At 41.7% G+C, this 19,666-nt stretch overlaps 1 protein-coding gene across 10 annotated transcripts in view; it reads right to left on the reverse strand.

The window, feature by feature from the left end:
- PLCB1 (phospholipase C beta 1) overlaps positions 1 to 19,666 on the reverse strand; it is a 655,431-nt gene that overhangs the window by 221,544 nt on the left and 414,221 nt on the right. For all 10 annotated transcript variants that reach the window (XM_073339660.1, XM_073339659.1, XM_073339667.1 and 7 more), the window contains exons 4-6: positions 16,995 to 17,135; positions 8,663 to 8,742; positions 336 to 389 (exon numbers count right to left, since the gene is read on the reverse strand). In XM_073339660.1, coding sequence (XP_073195761.1) covers positions 336 to 389; positions 8,663 to 8,742; positions 16,995 to 17,135 — 275 coding nt within the window. The remainder of the gene's footprint in view (positions 1 to 335; positions 390 to 8,662; positions 8,743 to 16,994; positions 17,136 to 19,666) is intronic.

Raw genomic sequence — 19,666 nt, forward strand, 5'->3', positions numbered from 1 at the left:
CTAGGTTCCGAACCAGTGGACCATCCTTCCCTTTTGGTATTTTAACCGGGTGGTCTTAGCATCAGATACAGAAGTGCAACCTCCATAGACTTCACCCACAGCCCATGAAGACAGAGCGGGCTCCTGCCCCCCAAAAGTGGTCTGGTTAGCAAGGGGTGGCGCACACTGACACAGCAGTGAGGAAGCAGCTCGCACTGCCAGCGGGGCTATATGCATGCTGCGTGGATAAACAGATTTCAGTCAAAGGGGTGACAGTCCAGCACCATTCCAAAGATTAAAATCACACTCAAAAGTCTGAAAGATCCGATTTAAGAACAAAGGAGAGAAGAACTTACCTCTTCAGAGGAATACGTCCTTCTGGAGTGACTTGCAGCTTCAGTTTTGTGTAACTGTAGAGAAAAAAAACACGGGGAATGTCTTTTTCTTTTTAAAAGCTTTTCAAAGACTCTTACAGCTCAATCCTATTGTTTCTATCAGTCTGCGAGTTTTACTCGCTCATTTTGTACTGTCTGAAAATCTTGCAGGACATCATTAACAAACATCGCTGGTGAGTGAGAAACGTCGCCTGCCTTCATATGGAGCAATGCAAAAATCAGCAGTACACATGAATACAAAACAAAACCCACAACACTGACATCGAAAAACTCAGAATCAGAGGTTCTCTCTGCATTGGAGATGGAACATGTCATTCCCAGCTCAAGGAGATGTGCCCATGCTACCTCTGATCAAGCTGGTGTGGTGTAGCTATGCTAGTGGGCAGGGCTAGTCATCTTAAGTACGTGTTTAGGGTTTTAGATGGGATAATATTTGGGGTAGCTAGCCGCTGTGGCTACATTCAGCAAGCTAGCTCTCACCAAGCTAACATGGGTATGGTCTCCGCGATACAACATCTAGATCCAGAGATGACGAACTGTTAGATTAGGAATGGAATGGCTGAGCTAAGATTCCTGCTAAGCGAGGGTTGCTCCCTACTGCTTTGTTGAGTCCATGTTTAAGTAATGGACCCTTCCATCACCTCCTTTGGAAAACTATTCTACAGCCTGATGGCTTTCTCTGCTAGGAAAATTTGCCTGATAGCCAGTCTAAATTTTCCTTTGCTTAATTGCATCTCGTTACTCCTAATTATAACCCCCTTTAAGCACCCTAGAAATAATTCCTTCCTTGAGGCAAATTGTGGGCCTGGTGCAGAGCTAGCCCATCCCAGGGAGAGGGGAAGGAGAGAATATGCCTCAGGAGGTACAACTTCTAGTTCACTGACGCACAGGGATACTGAGTAAGCAGCCCCATTCCTGGAGATGGTGCAGCCTGTTCCCTATGCTGTGCCAGTCCCTCTCCACGGGCTAGTAGGGGGCACACTCTCTGCCGAGTGCAGGGATTGTAACTGTCCCTGGCCCACCCCACTGCACACCCGTGGAAGAACTAGAGATAATGTGGCCCTTGGTCTTCATATCACTAGTCAGACGAAAACAAGTCAAACCACAGCCAATTAAACATCCTGGCAGCAGTGAGAGCGTGAAATCCCCTCTAGCCAACATAAGCCAGCTCAAAGACTTAGAATCAATGTGCTAAAGAAGTCTGACTATCAGTCTGGCCACTTCACTCGTGTCAGCCTGAAAGCCTTGTGTGATGATCAAATGGGTTAAAGTCTCACTAGTACTTTTCTGGTGGACAAATCTATTAACTATCTACCAAAGGTGCCTACATACAGGCAACTAAGTGCACTATGTGGACTGACCTCTTAGAGTGTATTTATATCCCAACCCTCACAGCTTTACCCATGCCATGCCTGTCGGAACATCGGGATAAGAATACATTTCTTTTTTTCCAAGCTATGCACATCCTCACTCACACAAACAGGGTCTGATCCAAAGCCTGAGGAAATCAATGGGAGTCATTCCATTGACTCTAGCGGGGATTAGATCAGACCTTCCTTGGGACTTGCCCAGCTGAGTGAGGGCTACTTGCATAAGGATCTATCTACCGCATCAGCCCTTTGTCTGAAAATAGCAGAGCTTCTGGGGTAAGCTTTTTGGTTTAGGGTTTTTTGTTTGTTTTGTAACATAAAGAATATAATTAGCATCCCCACCCGCCCTCTTCTAGGTTTGGCATTTGCAAGATCAGAACATTAGCAGCACTGTCAAAAACAGAGCAAGTTCTAATACTCTAGCCTGTGTAATAACGGTGAGGTGTTTTCATAAATCCTTGCCTTTAGAGATATACCAAAGAAGCCAGACTTCCTGTGCTACACAGTACTGCCAAACCCAAACGTTACAAGATCATGTGACTGGCTTAAAAATCACAAGCATTTTAAAAATATGCATACATTTGGGGTTCTTTTTCATTGTCTTCTGCTTTTGCAGCTTTACGGGGTCCTGAGTTCACATATATGAGCTTTCCTGTGAAACCAAGATCATAGAATCATAGAATATCAGGGTTGGAAGGGACCTCAGGAGGTCATCTAGTCCAACCCCCTGCTCAAAGCAGGACCAATCCCCAATTAAATCATCCCAGCCAGGGCTTTGTCAAGCCTGACCTTAAAAACTTCTAAGGAAGGAGATTCTACCACCTCCCTAGGTAACGCATTCCAGTGTTTCACCACCCTCCTAGTGAAAAAGTTTTTCCTAATATCCAACCTAAACCTCCCCCACTGCAACTTGAGACCATTACTCCTTGTCCTGTCCTCTTCTACCACTGAGAATAGTCTAGAACCATCCTCTCTGGAACCACCTCTCAGGTAGTTGAAAGCAGCTATCAAATCCCCCCTCATTCTTCTCTTCTGCAGACTAAACAATCCCAGTTCCCTCAGCCTCTCCTCATAAGTCATGTGTTCCAGACCCCTAATCATTTTTGTTGCCCTTCGCTGGACTCTCTCCAATTTATCCACATCCTTCTTGTAGTGTGGGGCCCAAAACTGGACACAGTACTCCAGATGAGGCCTCACCAATGTTGAATAGAGGGGGACGATCACGTCCCTCGATCTGCTCGTTATGCCCCTACTTATACATCCCAAAATGCCATTGGCCTTCTTGGCAACAAGGGCACACTGCTGACTCATATCCAGCTTCTTGTCCACTGTCACCCCTAGGTCCTTTTCCGCAGAACTGCTGCCTAGCCATTCGGTCCCTAGTCTGTAGCTATGCATTGGGTTCTTCCGTCCTAAGTGCAGGACCCTGCACTTGTCCTTGTTGAACCTCATCAGATTTCTTTTGGCCCAATCCTCCAATTTGTCTAGGTCCCTCTGTATCCTATTCTGCCCTCCAGCATATCTACCTCTCCTCCCAGTTTAGTATCATCCGCAAATTTGCTGAGAGTGCAATCCACACCATCCTCCAGATCATTTATGAAGATATTCAACAAAACCGGCCCCAGGACCGACCCCTGGGGCACTCCACTTGACACCGGCTGCCAACTAGACATGGAGCCATTGATCACTACCCGTTGAGCCCGACAATCTAGCCAACTTTCTACCCACCTTTAGTGCATTCATCCAGCCCATACTTCTTTAACTTGCTGACAAGAATACTGTGGGAGACCGTGTCAAAAGCTTTGCTAAAGTCAAGAAACAATACATCCACTGCTTTCCCTTCATCCACAGAACCAGTAATCTCATCACAGAAGGTGATTAGATTAGTCAGGCATGACCTTCCCTTGGTGAATCCATGCTGACTGTTCCTGATCACTTTCCTCTCATGTAAGTGCTTCAGGATTGATTCTTTGAGGACCTGCTGCATGATTTTTCCGGGGACTGAGGTGAGGCTGACTGGCCTGTAGTTCCCAGGATCCTCCTTCTTCCCTTTTTTAAAGATTGGCACTACATTAGCCTTTTTCCAGTCATCTGGGACTTCCCCCGTTCACCACGAGTTTTCAAAGATAATGGCCAATGGCTCTGCAATCACAGCCGCCAATTCCTTTAGCACTCTCGGATGCAACTCGTCCGGCCCCATGGACTTGTGCACGTCCAGCTTTTCTAAATAGTCCCTAACCACCTCTTTCTCCACAGAGGGCTGGCCATCTACTCCCCATGCTGTGATGCCCACCGCAGCAGTCTGGGAGCTGACCTTGTTAGTGAAGACAGAGGCAAAAAAGCATTGAGTACATTAGCTTTTTCCACATCCTCTGTCACTAGGTTGCCTCCCTCATTCAGTAAGGGGCCCACACTTTCCTTGCCTTTCTTCTTGTTGCCAACATACCTGAAGAAACCCTTCTTGTTACTCTTGACATCTCTTGCTAGCTGCAGCTCCAGGTGCGATTTGGCCCTCCTGATTTCATTCCTACATACCCGAGCAATATTTTTATACTCTTCCCTGGTCATATGTCCAACCTTCCACTTGTTGTAAGCTTCTTTTTTATGTTTAAGATCCGCTAGGATTTCACCGTTAAACCAAGCTGGTCGCCTGCCATATTTACTATTCTTTCGACACATCGGGATGGTTTGTCCCTGTAACCTCAACAGGGATTCCTTGAAATACAGCCAGCTCTCCTGGACTCCTTTCCCCTTCATGTTAGTCCCCCAGGGGATCCTGGCCATCTGTTCCCTGAGGGAGTCGAAGTCTGCTTTCCTGAAGTCCAGGGTCCGTATCCTGCTGCTTACCTTTCTTCCCTGTGTCAGGATCCCGAACTCAACCATCTCATGGTCACTGCCTCCCAAATTCCCATCCACTTTTGCTTCCCCCACTAATTCTTCCCGGTTTGTGAGCAGCAGGTCAAGAAAAGCTCCCCCCTAGTTGGCTCCTCTAGCACTTGCGCCAGGAAATTGTCCCCTACATTTTCCAAAAACTTCCTGGATTGTCTATGCACCGCTGTATTGCTCTCCCAGCAGATATCAGGAAAATTAAAGTCACCCATGAGAACCATAGCTAAAAACTTACATTTTAGTTAAATGAAAGCTGAGATTCTCAGCTGTGTTCTTTATGTAAAGCTTCAACTGTTGTGATGGTATCACAAGAATGAACAACACTGGTGTTATAACAATTCTGACCAATCCTGATCGGGATTTCTTCCCCCAGGACTTCTCAGTATGTTTTATGGAACACCCGAGCACACACCATTTTACCTTGTTCTATAGCCACAATTCTTCCCTCCTCGAAGGTCTGGAGGTTATTCCTGCTCCATTACTGGCTAGAAGGGCTGCTACTGAGAGATATTACCACCCTCAAAAGCTAAACATGCTACTTCAGTGGCTCACTGCTGGCTCTGAGAATGATAGATCCAGGACTTGAAACCAATCCCAGGTCTCCATGTCAGCCCTGGTTAAGCCTTTGCTATGTACTCCAGTAATAAAGGCAAAACTGTACTGCACAATTACAGTATAACAAAGACAACAGAGATTTAAATCCTAGGTGCCTGTTTTGTACACCACAGTCTAACCCTATTTTTCCTCATGTGACCTGATCACAGGAAACCTGTTCAGTCATTTTATTAATACACCCTGGACATTAAAAATTTGGATGCCAAAGGGAGGAAAATGCCTCTATAATTCAGCTCTACTGCAATCATTTTTAAATTGGATGACATGATTCTAATAGGACTATGATCACCACTTTATGCAGGACTGGCATTATAATAGGTGGGAAATGTTTAATCTTCAAAGTCAAAGATACCTTGAGTAACTCTGATTTGGCATCTGTGCTTAAGGGTCCTGGAAATCCTGCAGCACCTAAGTGAGCTATTAAATGGTGAAAAAATAAAAGGCATGGAGATACCATGCTTGCCTGCTATTCTACACATCTTAGAGTTGTAGCAATTTGTGTGTCCTTGTACATACACACACATGCTGTGCTTCCCCTAGAAGCAGTGCATCTCTGCTCTGTCCCCAACACAGGGTTGTGTCTACCATGCGCAATACAGTCTAGTGTTAGTAGTTTATGAGCTAAGAGCTGAAAGAGGAGGTTACTCACCAGTCACTGGAGGTTCTTTGAGATGTGTGGTCCCTAACTGTATTCCACTGTGGGTTACGCATGCACACCATTAGCCTGGAGTTGAAGAATTTAGAAGTAGTGTCTGCTGGTTTATGCATGCGCCCTGACTTGCCTTGTGCTTCTGTCCAAGGGGATAAAGGGCAGGGGCAGGCCAGCCATGTCTCCAGTTCCTTCTCCACCATGAATCTGACAGATTGGAAGCAGAGGGGAAGGAGGACGGGAAGTGGAATACAGATAGGGACCACACAACTCAAGGAACTTCCCATTACAGGTAAGTCACGTCGTCTTCCTCTTCCTGCCGTGCCAAAGGAGTTATCCACTGCCGAGTCCTGCACCAAGGCGTAGTGTGTTGTGAACGTGTGGACAGAACTCCACATGGCTGCTCTACATACATCTATCAGAGGCACATCTTGAAGGGATGCCACAGTCATTGTTTGAGCTCTAGTGGAATGAGCCCGTACCCTCCCCGTGGGGAGAGGTTGATTTTACAGCTGTTAGCAGAGTTTAATGTAGCCAGAAATCCATTTGGAGATTCTCCGGGTAGAGATGGTGTGTCCCCTGATTCTCTCTGCTACCTCAGTAAATGGTCTAGGGGACTTCCTGATTGTTTTTGTTCTCTGCAGGTAAATGGCCAAAGTCTGTCAGACGTCGAGGGAATTGAGTCTATGTTCTTCTGTGGATGTGTGCGGTTTCGGGAAGAAAACAGGTAGGTAAATGGATTGGTTAATATGAAATGGGGAGACCACCTTTGGTAAAAATTTCAGGTATAAGCATAAAGAGACCTTATCCCTGTGGAATACTGTAAATAGCGGGTCTGCCCGCATAGCTCCAAGTTCACCGACCCTTCTCGTCAAAGTGATATCAACAAGGAAGGTAACCTTCGTGAATGCCAAAAGAAATCTTGAATTGTTTCTTTCCAGGGCACACAGCAGGGCAGACGCCACGGTGTCGTTATTAGACTCACAGCTCATGAAATACTGCAAGATCAGCTGAATTGTATTCATAATGCTGATCACAAGACTGGAGAGCAGTGCAGGATCCATGCTTTCAGGCAGAGATGGCAGGCACACAGTTTACAGGGGGTGTTCAAAAGTGGTACGAAATGAAGTTAGAAGCTCACGGAATGATAGGACCGAAAGAACTGCATAATGGGATAGTGAGCCTGCCCCCATGGTGAACGGTGATCTATTCCCGTATCTCCCAGGGGAAGAGGGTGGTGAGTTGCACTGTTGGATAGCTACCCATGCTGCAATGCTCTATCTGTCAAAGCAAGAGCACCCAACTGTGGATGTGCTCTGCTGACACAAGGAGCGTTGTGTGGCATGCACAACCAATGTAATTAAAGCAACATATAACTGTCAATGTAACTTGTCTTAACTCTGTAGTGTAGACAAGGCCTTACTGCTCAAACTTCTCAGGTATGCCTGGGGAAAGTTTGACACATATTGCACCCAGCTGCGATGTGAGATTCTCCCAGGCAGTAGAGGCAGTGTTGGTGGTTGTCGCTGACTGAGAAGGATTGCAGGAGGAGGTGCAGAGTTTGAAGACCAGAGTTCTGGGCATAGTTCGGTACCCTAATGGAGCATGGGGGAAGGCCCCCCAAATTCTACTCTATTCTAAACTGGTAAACTACTAAAACTAGGAAAATAAGTAGAACTATTAAAGCTATGACTAAAACCGATAGACATATGTACAATTAAAAGTATTAGAGCTGCGTCAGAGATGAGGACCCTGGAGGTTCCAACCCAGACCATGAGGCAGTGAGAAGGAACTGAAGACGCAGTCAGTCCGTCCCGCCCTTTATCACCTTAGATGGAAGCATGAGGTGAGTCAGGGCACATGCACAGACCAACGGACACCACTTTCAAATTCTCCAACTCCGGGTGCATGATGCGAATGCATAACCCACAATGGAATACAATAGGGACCATCTCTCAAAGAAGACTCAAGTGTCATGTTCTGAGCCCCACAAATAGCAACCATTTAGATAAATGAATCAAGCGATGCTCTGGGGTTAGCTCTGGAAAACAGTGTCGCTTGCTTTATCCTGTTATAAAGAGAACTGCATTCAAAGTATGACGTTCTCAGCACTGTCACTTAAACAAAACTATCTCTGTCTGTGCGTTCATCATCCACAAGACACCTGGTAATCTTGGATTTATTCAACTATGTTTCTTTAATTTGCAAAATGCCTGCTATTTTTATGAACTTCTCATAAACACCCTCTGTACTTTGTCCTACAACACTCAGAATCAATGTATTGTGTGCCAATGAATCTAGATGAACAGATTCACAGTTTCTCTCTACTGAGTACCGAGACCCGAGGGATCAGCCGGAGGAAAATGGAAATCTTGTACTTCTCATTCTTTGACTAATAATAGATAGCACAGAAAAAAAACAGAGAAGTGGGTCAGTCTGAAATTCATTGTTTTTAACCCTGAGCAGCAGTGCCAAGACCTGACGTCACTCTCTGTGTGTGTAGCAGGAAGAATGCAATGGCATTCAAAAGTATATTCCAGCCACGTCTCCTAGGTAATAGTTTGTGAAAGGAATCATATTTCCCTGATTTTTTTTTTTTTAGATATCAGTTTTTTGAACTCAGTGAGAGAGGAAAATCCATATTTATAGAACTGACAAGCCAACAAAGTATAAACAATAGATGGTAAGAAGGCTGACAAAAGAAAAAGGAAAATGACTCAGAACAAGGAGCAACACCCTTGGCAATAAATATTACTGCTACTTACGCTTTTTCCAGAAATGCATCCCTTGACATGTTGTGTGCCAGCAGGTTTGTTGCCAAACTGAAAACTTTGTCCGTCCATTGCTAGGGAGATATAAATTACAGTTGATGTAGCCCAGATGCAGCCTCTCAAAGGTGCTTGTTTAGACCTTTATTTTCATGATGGCAAATAGTTTCAACATGAGTATCATTAACAGAAAATGTTTCATAAAAGCCTGAACCATGCGTTTCCCAACACAGCTTAAGTTCTAGACTAAGGTACTGTCTTTTTCATTATGCATAAATCAAAACTTTGACACCTGTGTGTTTCAAAAGAGATTTCAAATATTGTCAGATAGGGCCTGATGCAAACCCCACTGCAGACAATGGCAGTCTTTTCGCTGACTTCAATGGACTGTGAATCAGGCCCACAAAAAAATACCTATGACCGTGTGATGGCCACCATCTTGGTGGATACATCACTACAAACCAATGAAGTACAGGAAAGTAACATAGTTAGGCAACAATACTGCACTTCCCCCTTAAGGTATATGGTCAAAACGTATATGTAAGTATAGATTTTATATGGGCTACTATGCATTGACCTGAGAAATATGCAAAAGAAACCACAGCATCAGGGAAATACCGAAGTGGCTTGATTATCTGAATATCCTGGGGGAGAGGAGAATGAATGTTCAGTTAATAGTTTCCAGTAAGAATACTTTTACTGCAATTAACTGATGTTGACAGACAGGATTTTGTTTTGGATAGACACAGGCATGTGGATACTGTGGATTCAGTCAGATTAATAGTTCCATCGAAGTCACAATCATGTGGTTAATTAAAATTTTGCATGCTCTGGTGACGCGTGCTGCTGGGTGCACTGAATCCATCACTGCACGTGCAATATGTTCTTCCTTTCTCCAACACTACTGACAGCTCTGCTAATCCGCCGTCATTCAAGTTGGCAGTTGGAGGGTTATATTTGATACCCCCTTTCCTTTCCTTCCCGCAACCAGGATCTTGCCCAATCTCGTTGTTTTTTATAACATTTCCAGAATCTACCCCTTTTGTCTCTGCTTCTAAAACATTCATTCATACCATAATTTTCCCTTTCACCCAGACTACTGTAACCTCCTCTTCTCCAAGCTGCCTTCTTGAGTCTATCCAACATTCAACAGCAAAATAATATTCCTCTCCTGCCATTCTGAATGTGTCAAGATTAATAATGGCAAAGTATTCTGATACCATACCTTTGTACATGGGTCTCTAGTCAAACAGCCCCAAAGTTGATTCTGGTTCTCAGGTCACTCCAAGTTCAGCATGAGGGAGCCTCAAGAGCTCATATCTTGTACAGTCCCAAGGCAGAGTAGTCCTCTGCAGCTGAGCCAACAACTTTCTCCCCATGACTGAGTTTTCTGGCATACCCAACAGCGACAGCAGACACCTGGGCTAGATCTCAGAGAGAGACTTCTAGCCCTGCTGGTCACAAAGTTGTTCTGGATTTACATACTCATTGCCGAGAGATTTTGGACCTCTGTCTCCCAGGTCCAAATACAGACTGTGTTGTATTGTTTTTCTTGACCGTAACCTTGTAAGGTCTAACCTTAAGACACAAGGGATGTGAGAACAACAAAAGAATAGGGCCTCTAGCATCATTACTCTCCTGTGACTGTTTTCAGCAGAGGCATATTAAAGATAGCATTTTATTTCATCCTGGAGTCTCAGTTTTCCAGTCTCAGAATAGCCACATTTTGTAAACATTGCTTTGTTTAAGCACGAATAACAGCAACATTTAAAAACGTTCTTTGTGACACTAACTGCTGCAAAGTTTAACAGCAGCATAAAATGTTATTTTAGCATCTTAAGATACGTTTTCTTTTAAGAAAACCTGGTGGGCTCTGTTTTGGTCAGACAGAACTATATCACTTCAAATGCATCCCAAGAACTGAGAGTGGACAGGCTCTTACTGGATTTTTATTGCAAGCATTTTTTATATGCAGTTATCCTTGTCAAGATATTTTCCCTCCCTAACCTCTCTATGACACTTGCAAGAGAAGCAACACTCGAGCCAAGTAATCTAACGCCTACCCTCAGATTGAGCAATAACTGACCCTGTCAAATATCTGTGTGAAGCAATGAGTGAGAAATAATACTTGATCACTTCCCCTCACTTTCAAGGGTATACATTTAAATCCCCAAATGCTCCAGCCAGTAAAGCCAAGAAGATCAGGAAAGCTGCCAAACGTCACATCATCCTTCCTGTCATGAAATGATGGCACTGAGCAAAGATCCAAAGCTCACTGAAACCAATGGGGGTCTTTCTGTTGACTTCTGTTTGGATCAGACTGTGAAACAAGCGGTGTCCTGTTATTTTAGCTACCGAATGGACATCCGCTCTCTTTCGTTAAGCAGTATTGTATACAGTCAATACTGAGATCTGGAATTATGATGCATCATATAATTAAGGCCCTTTATTTTCAGGTTTTTTTAGTTTAAAAATTCCTGGAAATGTACCAGTGTTTAATACAAAAAATTAAAAACAGGTGAAAATCAGTGCAAAAAAATCTACTTTGCAATTTCTAGGTAAATATTACTTTCTTCTCTTGTGTTTTTTTTTTTAACTTAAAAAAACCAACACTTACGCTCTCAAATGTAGTTAGACAGGGTTTTCATTTTTGAACCATTTTGGCATGAAAAATAGTTCACTAATTTTTATTTGCTTTGAATGCTGCTAACTATCCAAGCTATCTGTCAAGCTGCTACTGTGTATGTGCATGGGATTGATAACATGTACACCAGTGCTCAAATCATTCCAGTACTCCTAACCTGGCTCCCTACTCCAGAAGGAGAGATGGCAGCTCAGTAACCTGGCACAGGTTATCGAGCCGTCATCTCCCTTTCTGGAGCAGGGAGCCAGGTCCAGGGAGTTCTGGCACTTCCAAAATTCAGGTAGAAATTGGTTAAAAAAACACCCAAATAATGCCTTTTGTAAAGCCTGGGAAATTTTCAGTAAAAAAAAAAAAAAAGGTAAAAACTGAAAACCAAGGTGTTACATATAACACATCGTGGTAGCCCACATTACTAGCAGCATAGATTCCACAAGGCAAGCCATGCTGAGACTTCATCTATGGGATGAATAGCTATTATATATAGAAAGAAAACAGCTGGTATTTTACTGTGGGAAGATTACAACAGACTCACAATCACGGTTGCTTACCATGGGATTGTAACTATGAACACTTACCCCCATACATAATGCAAAAGGAAATGATAAATCTGGAGATTTTGAAGTAAGATTTTGCTAGTGCCAACAAACTCCTCTCCCAAGTTGGAAGCCTCTGAGCTATGGTATTTTTTAAAAGCAGAAAAATGGAGCCATGCAACAAATTTTAATTTCAAGCAAACTGCTTCCATCATAATAAAAGAGCCATATGTTCCTGCTCTCCTTTTGGCTTTGTTCTGTTACCATCATTCATATTTATATCATTTCTATTAACTTTACTAACAAATCAGGTAGCTGTTATGTACTCTAGTCAGTAAGGAGCAAACAATGTGTAGTATATTTTGAGAGCTCTTGCTCAGTGAACACATTTCTTTCATCTATTACATGAATCAGAACATATACCTAGAGGCATTTATCTCAGTATGAGAGATGAGAGCTATTTTTCATGGCAAAAGACAGTACCTAAGTGCTACACATTTTTGAAAACATTTAATTCAAATCAGAACTGAATATGCGTGAAGACAACGTTTTTCGCATGTTTGTTTTTGGCTCAAAATTACCATCTGAAGTTGTTGAAGTCACATGTTTCAGCATCCTCTGGTATGAAACATTTCATTTTATTTTTTTTTTAAAGCATGACTCTGTACTGTTTATTTTATTATTTATTTTACTGCTTATTTTAACAAAAAAGGAAATTTGGAAGAATAAAGAAGTATACTAAAAAAACATATCACAGAACATATGGTATCTGGGCACATGCTGTAGATAAATCACTTAAGGCTTATCTACCAGGGGACATTAAGGAAGGTTAATAGAAATTAATTTTTAACATGGATTAGATAAACAGCATTAAACCCCCATGTAAACACTTTTATTCTGAATTAAAGTGGCCTTAATTTGATTTCTTCCTTTAATGCACTTACACACCTTTATTTAATACAGATTAACCTTCCTGAGTGTCCCCATGTAGACAAATGAGGGACTGTCCCTCATGTATGGAGGAAATGACAAACTGTTAGCTAAAGGCCTGATCCAAAGCCCCTTCCCACCTAGATCCAGTTGTTCCTTGAACTGCCACGTACCCAGCACGTGATCTAGCCCTGTCTCAGTTCCCTTTCTATCGGTACTGGTCATCTCCCCAATTTTTATATTAAGGACCCTACTTTTTGAGCTCCTTATCTGTATAAAATCTGTATATAAATCTTTCTCTTCAACAACATTTTCTAAGTAAATGGAAAAGAATGAAATGAGGACCATAAACGATATAGAACTAGACAAAATAAAATAGGTTCTGAGACTGGGAAATAAGACAGTTGAGAGCTTTGTCTGTCTAGGAAGTCTGATACTGTATAACAGTCAAGCGGATGTAGAATAGGTGAAATAGGAATGCAATGGTCAGAGTTGTCTTTAAACAAAGGTAAGGGAGTCTCTTTCAGACCAGACTGATGATCCTTAAAACTCATGTATCAATCACACTGGTGGATGAGACCCTGCATAAGTTCCTATGTGAAGAGAAGGATTTTTTGATAGCTTTGAAAACAGATTCTGGAAGAGGAGCATAAAGATGAAGTGAATGCAAGAAATGAAGACTGAAACCATCAGAAAGACAATGATGGGAAACAGCAGGTGTCTGAAGGGGCAGAGATTAGGTTACTGGAGGAAGAAAAAATGCTTTGAAGACAGTTAATGGAGTGGAAGTCAGAAGCTCCAAGGGTTTTCAAGAGTAGTTCGAATGGAAAGGATCAGACAAAATGGGGCTGGGGAAACATTGCCCTTGATCATATAGGGAAAGGAGAAAAATAAACAAACATGGAGGGGCTCATTCTCCTCTCAATTACACTGGTTACAGCAAAGCGACTTCTGAGTTACCTCAATATATGCCAGAATCAAGACTCAAGCCCAGACGTTGACCCAATGTGTCTGGAATCCCTTGCAAATTCTGCTCCTTGATACACACATACAACTCCCATTTAAATAAACAAAAGAGTTGCGTAACTGCCATTCATCTTCATCCCCACCACCATTAGAATGTATCTACTAATCCATTTCTTGGATTCCCAACAAATGAGGTACAAACAGGCACTCTCTGTATTAACTAGCATGTCTGTTACCTTCAACTCACACCTAGAGAGCATTAACAATTATTTATTTTACCTAGAGAAATGTGAGCAAAGCAGTGTATTGTGACTTCATTTTAATTTTCTAGTTCTTTATTTAATTCACGTAAAGCAAGATCAGTACTAAATGCTTAGCTTTAGGCTCATATCCGCATTAATTCTATCACAACTCAGAGAGTGGAGGTGAGGAACTGAACCTTTTGAACTGAATGACCAGTAAAAGTCTTGAAAATATATTAATTTCAAAAGTTGAATAATAATAAACTCAGATCCTACAGAAATATAAACCAACTCCTGTAAGAAAAAAAACACAATTTGATTATTTAAATTGCTTTGTTAATATCTTTTTCAAATAATTTTAGGTTAAGTTTTTCAGAGTGAGTGTTTTTAGCTTGAAAAATAACATACTCAGGATTTAAAAGATTAGATTTTATTGGCAAATGTCAATGAACGTCAATTTCACTGTACCACAAACCTACAAAAAATGTTTCCAACAATAATAATTGAAATTTACAGATAGGCGAAATGAGACAAATGCATCTTGAGATCTTATCAGAGTTTGACTGAAGGATATTTGATGTATATTTGTCATGTGATGTTGTCAATTTGTGTTTTATAGTTATAATGCTTTAACTTTTTGAATCTCATCATCTACTACCATTAAATTATTGCTGTCTGACCCACCCCATTGCCTGACTCCGCCCATTCCACAACTAAACATTTAAATCAATAAAAATAAAAGGCTTAAAATCCATTTTGCACAACCTTAAACCTTTACATCCATGCAAATCTAAAGTCAGTGCTTAGAAATAAACAAACGTTATCTGTAGAAAACAGCAAAAAATAAAAATTGAATTCTGCCAAGCCCAAACATAGGACATGTGAAAGGTAAATAGCAAAGTGTGCATGCCAGTGACTGAGAGTATGTTTCCAAAAGCACATATGGCAATTGGGCACCTACTTTCATTGGAAAGTCAATGGGAGTTAGGTGCCTAATTGCCATCTGGGATTTTGAAAATCTCCTCCTAAATTTATAAGGCCCTGATCCTGCAATGAGGTCCACATTAGAAGCTCCAGTGAGGCTTTATGTGGGTGCAGGGATATCTCTACACTCATGGAGTTCATTGCAGGAACTGGGCCTGTGAAAAATTAGAGGGTTTATTTAGTATAGTGCGGTATATACAAGCAGGGTGGGATTTTCACACTGAAATAAGTGGGAGTTTTAGCATGACTTTAATGAGAGCAGAGCTATGTCAGTGCTGAATGCTTTTAAAAATCCTACCCTCAGGACATACTGCCTGACAGATCAGTAACAAATGAACTCAGCTGGTTTACATATATGTCAGATTACATTAAGGATAAATTAAGAGCCTGATTCAGATCTTAGTTACTAAAATCAAAGAGATTAACTCTGGATTTACTAAAAGAAAAGGAGGACTTGTGGCACCTTAGAGACTAACAAATTTATTTGAGCATAAGCTTTCGTGAGCTACAGCTCACTTCATGCATCTGTTCTTTTTGCAGATACAGACTAACATGGCTGCTACTCTGAAACTCTGGATTTACTGTAGCTCAACCTCCACAGAACCTAATTTTATTTACTGTATTTTCACTTTCCATCAATAACTTGGAGATGGACACATAACAGTATTTCTGGATTTTTCTAATTTGTCCTTCAGATAGCAAACATATCATGACTTTGACCCAGGATGGCTAGACTGGAAAACAGAAAAGAAAGGCATACAACTCGTCCCGTGTTAGTTCATTTCTTCTTTCTTCCGAAGAGTGAGCGGATTTGCGCAATTTGGCTTTATTATGCCTTTACATCTTCCTTCAAATTCTTTTTCCATTCATTCATGTTTATTTCAAGTGCTTCCTCCCATGCAGGATAAACCTGTGTTGGGTTTCTTAGCAGCCTAGCTGTACAATGTACTGTGAGGTAACCATTCTGCATTTTTTATATCCTCCAGGATCAACCAACCAGCCAGAGAGAATTTGCAATCACAGCTGCATGGGGAAGAGGGAAGCCACACCCACACAGGGACAAATGGGTTGCTGCTCATGTCCCTCCCCACATGGGTGGATGGTCTGCTCAGGTGGTGGGTCTCAGAGGCCAGGGCTGCGCACGCTCAGAAGAGGGTTGGCTGAGAGGCCAAAGGGTACTGGTGAGTAATGAAAATATCCCCTTCCCTAGACAAAGAGCAGGAGTCTATAAAGACTAGCAATCTTTGGCCAATCTAGAGGACTTCATGATCAAAACATTATGATTTTAATTAAATGAATGTAGGCATTTAGGAGGTATTTGAAGACAGGGAACTAAAGCTTGCGTTAAAAAATCTGTTGTATTTTGCTGAATACATGTTAATTTTATGCAACTTGCCTGTACTATAAAACTGTACAAAAAAGTGTTTACATATGGTAATCACTAAGAGTGGAGAAAAGACATGCTGAAAATTTGTGGAGTACTAACCTTTGCACACTACAAGAAAGGCTAGGTGTATAAGCCATGTGTCGTTGCTGGCATATCAGTTTATAAATAGGCAGGTGCAGATAAATAGACTCTCAAACCTCAGTTCATTACTTTGACCTAGGACAACATTAAAAAGTCAACAGTTTCCGCACTGTGGTATCACGGATATCCCACAATAGGAAATGACTTGTGATTGGTGTTGATAAAAATTGACTTATTATTGGAAATTCACAATGCATTCTTTGACATGGAGGCAATTTTCTGGACATACAGTTGTTTACAAAACACTCATTCCGACTGTGCAAAGAGAATAACCAGCAATGTTCTGAGGATAAAGACACCAATGGCTTACAATTTCCCATGAACACACTTTGCTGCTGTGATGCAGTACAGTATATTTCTCTAACAGCAAGCTGATTTCATCCACGAGTGCATCTTAACAATCCCCTCCTTTTTTCTATTTTACCCATATTTGAATAATAAATAAAACAATAATAATAATAATAATATTCATAAATGTAAATAATGGTAACATTGAATGTACCTTTGCTATTTCCTCTTGAAATGCCACTAAGTTCAAGTACGATATGTTGACCAGATCTGGACCATAGACAACAGTTATCATTCGATTCTCCAGCCGACCTCCTAGGTTCCCAGCATCCAACAGTTCACGCAATTTTGGATCCTGCAAGTAAATATATTGTGAGACAGTAAACATCTGATTTGCAAAATAACTTGCATTTTGAGAGACATGAACATTTTAAGCATCAGCTACATTTCTGGCCTGGTTCATTCCTCACTGCAAATATCCAAAGTAATCACCTCCAGGAACAGTGAAAGACTTGATCTTGATTTTCCAATGAGCCTGATCTCTGGATGGGTGCAGTGAAGAGGACAGATTGTAAGGGCCTCTTAAAGTTTCCCACCCATCTGGCCTCCTTAAAGTTAATCATGTTCTTCTAAGTGCTTTGCTTAATCACAGCCACAGCGCCTGATCCAAAATCCACTGAAGTCAGTGATTTTAATGGATTTTGGATCAGCCCCAACGTGGGAAGAAAAGGATTTCAGCTGATTTCTTCCCTCACAAAGAATTCAAGCAGAATCATTAGAAACGACACCACCACGTATAACAGAAGAATATACTTTTACTCCACTCCCTTCCCCTCCCTTCTCCTCCCAAGAGATCTTTTAAGAAAATAATAAAAACATATTATTTTAATTGAAAGTTATAATCCAGATATATTTAATTTGCAAGATTTCCAGTCTCATGCTCTTATAGCAATATTAATCTGTAGCAGTGTTGTAAAAACAAATGCATACCATTTCTGAATAGTGAAGAGATAATTAATTTTGCAGTTAACTATAGTAACTGAGGTTTGCCACTGGTAACACAATCTCTAACAAGAACCTGTTTCAGGATATTTTGTTTATCTCTTGGCTTCTGATGATTTAGACTGCAGCAGTGCCAACCAGCGTGCTAGGTCAGTGTTTCTCAAACTGGGGTCCATGGAGCAGGGAGGGTTTGGGGGTCCCTGAAACATTTTAAATCAAAATGGGGGTCCTCGGGTTGCTAAAGTTTGAGAACCTCTGTGCTAGGCGCTTTCCAAACTCAGAACAATGCATGGCCCTTGCCCTGAAGAGTTTACAGTCTTCAGACAATGACAGCTGGTGGAAAAAAAATTTTGAAGTCAAACTGGGTGACATTCACCCCTTTGCTAGCACAATCTGAAAGCGTAGGCTTCTTTCACAGGTAAAATTTTTCAGAATGTTATAAATATAAAAATTTGCCAAGCGAATCGGATCCTTACTGGGTTAAATTAAAACCAACACTCGCATTCCTTCAGAAAAGTTAAGACATGATGAAATCTCTCTAGTGAATTGAATCACTTGTGATCTATGAAAGACATATATAATAGCAGCTCCCATTTAGCGCTCATGTAAACTTTTCCCCCGTTGAGCAAATGCCATTATTATTCATGCTACCGTTCTTCAAAACTCAAATACCCTTGGAATGACAAACTAAGAGCTATTTGTCCTCTATAAATGGGGTTTATTATAGCAGGATGATAAATTTCAGTGTGTGAAAATGACCATTTATCTTGGAAAATAGGGAGATCTCAGCACAGGAGGAATATCAACATGCTAGTAGACATTAATCTAACACGGACATCTTCTGATAGGTATTACATGCATTTGCATGCATGGCTTGTAAGTATCTACTGAATGCTTACCCTGGTTCAAAGGAATATTTTGAAGCACCACATGTTAATTGGAAGGAAATAGAAAAGCTGTCTCTCACGGGATGCTGAGCTTCTTTAAATATTGGGTACAACGGTAAATTGCGTCGGGAAAGGAGACAGAATAATAAGCCTATTCAAATATGTTGAAGATGAGGAATATTATGGTATGTGCTCTGAACCAAAGCAGACCTCACGGATAAACAAGTTAAAACAACGTTTTCACACCTCAGACACAAACAGCAAAGGAATATAAAAGCAGGAGCGGCGGCCAAGGGCGCGTGACGGAAAGAAGAAAGAAACAGAGATGATGTCAGCTAGCTGCTGGGTAAGGAGAAAAACAGACCGAGAAGAAATGTAGACTTTTCAGTCAGAACACAGTGTGTACAAGGTTTACTCAATCTTTACCCAAGAGTATAAATAACACAGGCAGAAGTCCAGCAACAGAGTGGGGGCTATCCAGTATATTGCAATGAATGCCGCATGTATAATTACCTGCCTTGTGGGCAAGAGGCATGCGTGTGCATTCGGTGAAAGCTACTCAGGGCCCTCAGAGTGCAAGTACAGGCTCTCAAAACCAGAGGGTTTGAACTGGAGGATCTAAGAAAGATAGAGAGGTACAAAAAAGAGACTTTTCAGGACACAGTAGAGGAGAACCTCCCGCTCTGACAGCCTCTGGGCTGCTGCGGGCGATAAAAGTCTCAGTGAAGGAAAACATCAAGCTGGAACAGAGGGAAAGAATCCTATAGTTGGGACTCTCCTTACAACTGATGTCATGGTATCCTCTCACACTGAGGATACCCCTGCAAGGAAGAGGACCTCAGTTATTAGGAAGAGACAGGGAATAGTAATGGGGGATTATTCAATTATTAAAAATATTAATAGTTGGGTTTCTGATGACTGAGAGAACCTCATGGTGAATTGCCTGAAGGGTGTGAAGGCTGTGAGACATCTAGATGGTTCTCAAGACATCTAGATA

This window comes from Lepidochelys kempii, chromosome 3, assembly GCF_965140265.1.
Source record: "Lepidochelys kempii isolate rLepKem1 chromosome 3, rLepKem1.hap2, whole genome shotgun sequence".
In the NCBI taxonomy this organism is placed as follows: Eukaryota; Metazoa; Chordata; order Testudines; family Cheloniidae; genus Lepidochelys; species Lepidochelys kempii.